At 46.3% G+C, this 4,754-nt stretch overlaps 1 protein-coding gene across 1 annotated transcript; it reads right to left on the bottom strand.

The window, feature by feature from the left end:
• Positions 1 to 1,151: 1,151 nt before the first annotated feature.
• On the bottom strand, positions 1,152 to 4,135 carry LOC105824872 (chromosome unknown open reading frame, human C1orf195). Its single transcript, XM_012662484.1, is given in 6 exon segments — positions 1,152 to 1,313; positions 1,315 to 1,356; positions 1,358 to 1,401; positions 1,404 to 1,458; positions 4,045 to 4,087; positions 4,089 to 4,135. Coding segments are annotated over 6 exon segments (393 nt in total).
• Between the last annotated feature and the right edge of the window lie 619 nt (positions 4,136 to 4,754).

The following is a 4,754-nucleotide window of genomic DNA, read 5'->3' as shown; positions in this document are numbered from 1 at the left end:
TTTCTCCTTGCGTCATGGCAGGATTTACATACTATCAACAGGACTCTGTGTCCATGTGGATTGCTGGGTTAAGGTGGTTTCTGGCATGTTTCTCTACTGTAAAGTTCCTACAGCCCCTTTCAGAAACAGGCTCTTTCAGCATGATGGTAAAAGGTAAAATTATAAAAGAAATTATTGAAAATGATCAATAGATTAGGCTCCTAAAATTTAAAAACTTCGATACATTCAGATGCTACATGGAAGCAATATTGGCGGCACATGGCAGACAAGGGGTTGTTTTCTGAACACGCCAAGAGCTTCTCAGGTCAGAAAGGGAAAGCTGAATGTCGTCAGGGCTGAGAAACGGGACAAAGAAGGAATGCTGACAGCCAGAAAGCACGCGGCGGCGGGGGGGAGGGGCGCGGGGAGGAGAAAAAACAAAAAACAATGTTCACCCTCCCCTCCCATTTGGAACTTTAGTGACCTGTGTTGAAGACCCAGTAGAAATAATTCCTAATCTCTCCTTGACTGATGCTTTGCTTGTCCCCGCCGGTGTGGGTTCCACCCTGCTGGGTTAGCAGGCATGGAAGTAACAATGCATCGTGTATAGTTCTTAACTGAAATAACTTTTAATTAACTCTTTGTTCAATTAGGAAAGTAATACATGCGCATGGTAAAAAATAAGTAAACTGTGGAAGGACATCCAATGAAAATATACGAATCTTCCTTTCATTCCAGCCCTCGGGTCCCTTATACCAGAGGCAGCCTCCATTCACAATTTCTCATATTTAATATATACTTCTAGAAATAGTCTCTGCATATAGTGATGCTTTTAAATATTGCTTTTAGATGTTCTCCTGGTAATCAAAGCATTAACTGTCAGGATCATTATGAAATTGCTGAGTAATTTTAAACTTGTCATAACTCATATCAGGGTCCTCAGTCACCTTGAAGGACCCACTAACCACCTGACATTGTATGTGGAACATTCCATCTCTGCATTTTTTCTGCGGCAGGTCAGTAGCCGTCATCAGATTCTCAAAGGGGTCTATGCACCAAAAAACAAATAAACAAAAAAGCGAGAACCATAGCTAGTAGTTATGAGAAGCAATCTTTTATAGATAATTGCTAGATAGATGTGTAATTAGCTGGGATACATGTGTAATTAGCTGTCATTCAGAATGTGTAAGTTCCAAATTTATGTATCGTCGGTCCTTAGTTTTATGGTTGGAAGCTGACGGAGCCATCGATTTCACAGTTTTGTCGTGGGCTGAGAGGAACTGCGCCTGGCCGAGCCAATAGAGATGAAGTTCACGGGGTCTTCGCCTTGCGTGGTTCGTACTGACTCATCGTGTGTGAGGAAGTACGTTGGCAGCTTTAGAACACGTGTATTCTCTCGCCCTGGATGAGTGAGTTGCTGTAACTTCTTACGGAGAGGAGTACACAAACTTGTTTCCTGCAAGAGGGTTTCAGGATGGAAAATATTCAAGAAGAGTTTAGGGAAATTCCTGGGATGCAGAGCCATGTCCGGTTGGTGATAAAAGCCACAGATGTTTGGGCATCCTTGATGGTTGCGGGGGAACAACCAAGCTTCCTCATCACCCTTGCCTAGAGTAAGTCATCTGATGTTCAGAACGGTTCTATGACAGATGGGGAAACTGAGGCAGGAGTACACTAGCTACTGTGCAAACTCTCCCACACCTCAGGGCCTTAAGACACTCTGGTGACAGTTTCATGTGTTGAGTGAGGAAGGCAGGGTCTTGGCTCCATGCATTCATGAGGGGACCAGGCTTTTTCCGTCTTCAGCGCTTCCTCTCCAGGGGTTTGGTGAGCTGATTCACAGCTGGTCAGTGGTAGAGCTGGGATTCGAACCCAGCCAGTCCGGTTCCAGAGTCCGTATTCTCAACCATTGCACTGTGGTGAGAATATTTGCTCCTTGTTGCCAAGGACTCAAGCTCTTCCTTCTAAGGAGTGAGACAGGTAAATCTGAGAGACATTTTTACTTTGTCTTTAGGTGAGAATTTCCAGGTAGGTTGAGCACATAAAATTGAGAGCCTGCCCTCCACCCCAATAAATCAGCTATGTTATTGCCTGGCGCTGGGGTCTTTGCTAGCAAATGTCAGCCCTCCAGAGCCGATTGCCCCCTATTGCTGCTCACTGCAGGGAGGAGGTTTTGATAAATTTTACCAACCTGGTTAAAATGTTTTTTTGAAATGTCTTCTTGTTTTAACAACCCAAATGTCCAGTGTGAAGGTCTAGAAGATCAGCTGTGGGACATTCATACAGGGGAACACCACATGGCCATTCAAAGTGGTGGTGGCAGAGAAGACTTTGAAAGACACAGAAAGATGATTCTAATCTGCTAGTGTAAAAGAAAGATTACAAAAGTGGTCCATTTTTCATTTCAAAAAATATATAAAGAATAAGCATTTGAAGAATATTTAATGTTTCCAATGATTATTGCCAATGGATTACAAAAAAAAGATTTTTATTCTCTCTCTCTTTTCTAACCTGTACTTTCTAAATTTCCTACAGAAAAAGATATATTACTTTGTATTTAAGTAACAGATTTAAGTTCAAATCCTAGCCCTAATGACCTCGGTGACCTCGGGCCATTGCTTAATTTCTCCAAATGGGGAGAGGATAGTTTTAGGATTCTGTGAGGATTAAACTCTAAAAAGTACTTAGCACATAGTAACTGCTCAATACATTTTTAGGTGTTGTTACCATCATAATTGTTTTTGAAAATCTTTCCATTATGATAAGTTCACTCCAAATCCAAACCAACTACATCTGGTAGCCAGGGAGCTTTATCTCACAATGCCTGGGATCACGACCCAAGAGCAAGCCAGTCTGCCCCCGCCACTACCTGCCCTCTCCCTGCCCTCTCCCTGCCCTCTGACTCAGGGCAGGGTGAAGCCGAGCGACTGGGAGACTTAAGTGTCAGTCAGGGCTGCCCTGGCTCATGCCTGGTTTCTGTCTTTCGCACAAAGAAATAACTCGGTGTTCTGGGCATAATGGCATATTGGCTAAAAGCATGGATTCTACAGGCAGACTGCCTGGGCTCCACATCTATTCAATGGGGAGAATAATAATGCCAGCCTCCTGGGGTTGGGGTGAGGATGAAATGACACTGTGTTTGTGAAGCCTTAGCATGGTGCCTCCATAAATGCTAAAGTCTCATAGATATAATGTCGAGCCTCAGAAATTTACACAACACGGCGTTAACCATTTTAAACTGAAAAGTTCGGTGGCGTTTAGTACATTCACAGTGTTGCACAGCCGTCACCTCGATCCAGTTCCAAAGCATTTTATTACCCCCCCAAAAGAAACCCTGACCCATTAAGCAATGACCTCCACGATCCGCTCCCCTAGCTACTGTTAACCACCCATGTCTCTCTGCACATTTCATGTAAATGGAATCAGACAATATGTGACCTTTTGTATGTGGCTTCTGACAATTTTTTTTTTTTAACTGTTTTTAAGTATACACCTCAGTGGCCTTAAGCACGTTCACAGTGCTGTGTAACCGTCACCTCTGTCTTCTCCCAGATCTGTGGTTCTCAGACTTCAGCAGCTTGTGTTAGCATCCTCTGAGGTGGGGGTGGTGGGGGGGCGTTGTTAAAACACAGATTGCTGGCCGGGTGCAGTGGTTCACGCCTGTAATCCTAGCACTCTGGGAGGCCGAGGCGGGTGGATCGCTCAAGGTCAGGAGTTCGAGACCAGCCTGAGCAAGAGCGAGACCCCATCTCTACTAAAAATAGAAAGAAATTAGCTGGACAACTAAAAATATATATATACAAAAAATTAGCTGGGCATGGTGGCGCATGCCTGTAGCCCCAGCTACTCGGGAGGCTGAGGCAGGAGGATCGCTTGAGCCCAGGAGTTTGAGGTTGCTGAGAGCTAGGCTGACGCCACGGCACTCACTTTAGCCAGGGCAACAGAGCCAGACTCTGTCTCAAAAAAAAAAACAAAAAACAAAAACCACAGATTGCCGCCCGCCCCCCAGTTTCTGATTCAGTAGGTCTGGGGTGGGGCCCAAGGATTTGCATTTCTAACCTGCTCCTTGGGCAATGCTGATGCTGTTGGTCGGGGACCGCTCCTAGATCTCCTGCCGTAGGTCGAAAGGGCTGCAGGACAGAGTGGACGATGGCATCATTCAGGCTCAGTCCGGGAAGCTGAGCCACTGTGACCTGTGGGACAGGGCTTTATTGTAGGAATCAGGAACTGGATCTTACGGACGGGAGGACAGGCTCAAACCTGCTGGAACCCATGGGCCCGTCTGCCACCACATCGGGCCGTGACAAACTCAAGAGTGTGACGGTTGCTACTGCCCTTGCACCTCCCACATTTCTGCAGATTCCTCTTCTGGCAAGTTCTAACCTAGAACAGCCAGGGAAGGGGATTCTGGGAGAAGCAGTTCCAGCTTAACCACGGTGACACAGCGTGAACTACCTACCACAAGAGATGAATCAGTCCTTGCCACAGAACCACCTCCCTGCACCCACATGTGGTTTCTGGGGCTCTGCTGGGGGTTCCCCAACTCTCCCAGAAGGACCTTCCGGCAGGCACGGATGTGGCCCATCCCAGAAACTCCCTGCTCAGATCATCAGATCAGAACCCCTTAGGGAACTTAATAAATACAGATTCCCAGGCCCAGCCCAGGCCTCTGAGTCAGACTCCATCCAGCAGTGGGACCCAGGAGTCTGGATTTTTAACCAGCTCTCTAGCTGAGTCAGCTCTCCAGCCAAGTCTGAACCTTCTCATACGTGGAG

Source organism: Propithecus coquereli, unplaced genomic scaffold (assembly GCF_000956105.1).
Source record: "Propithecus coquereli isolate 6110/MARCELLA unplaced genomic scaffold, Pcoq_1.0 Scaffold77, whole genome shotgun sequence".
Classification (NCBI taxonomy): Eukaryota; Metazoa; Chordata; class Mammalia; order Primates; family Indriidae; genus Propithecus; species Propithecus coquereli.
The sequence above is the reverse complement of the archived record's forward strand: the minus strand, read 5'-3'. Positions and strand labels throughout refer to the sequence as shown.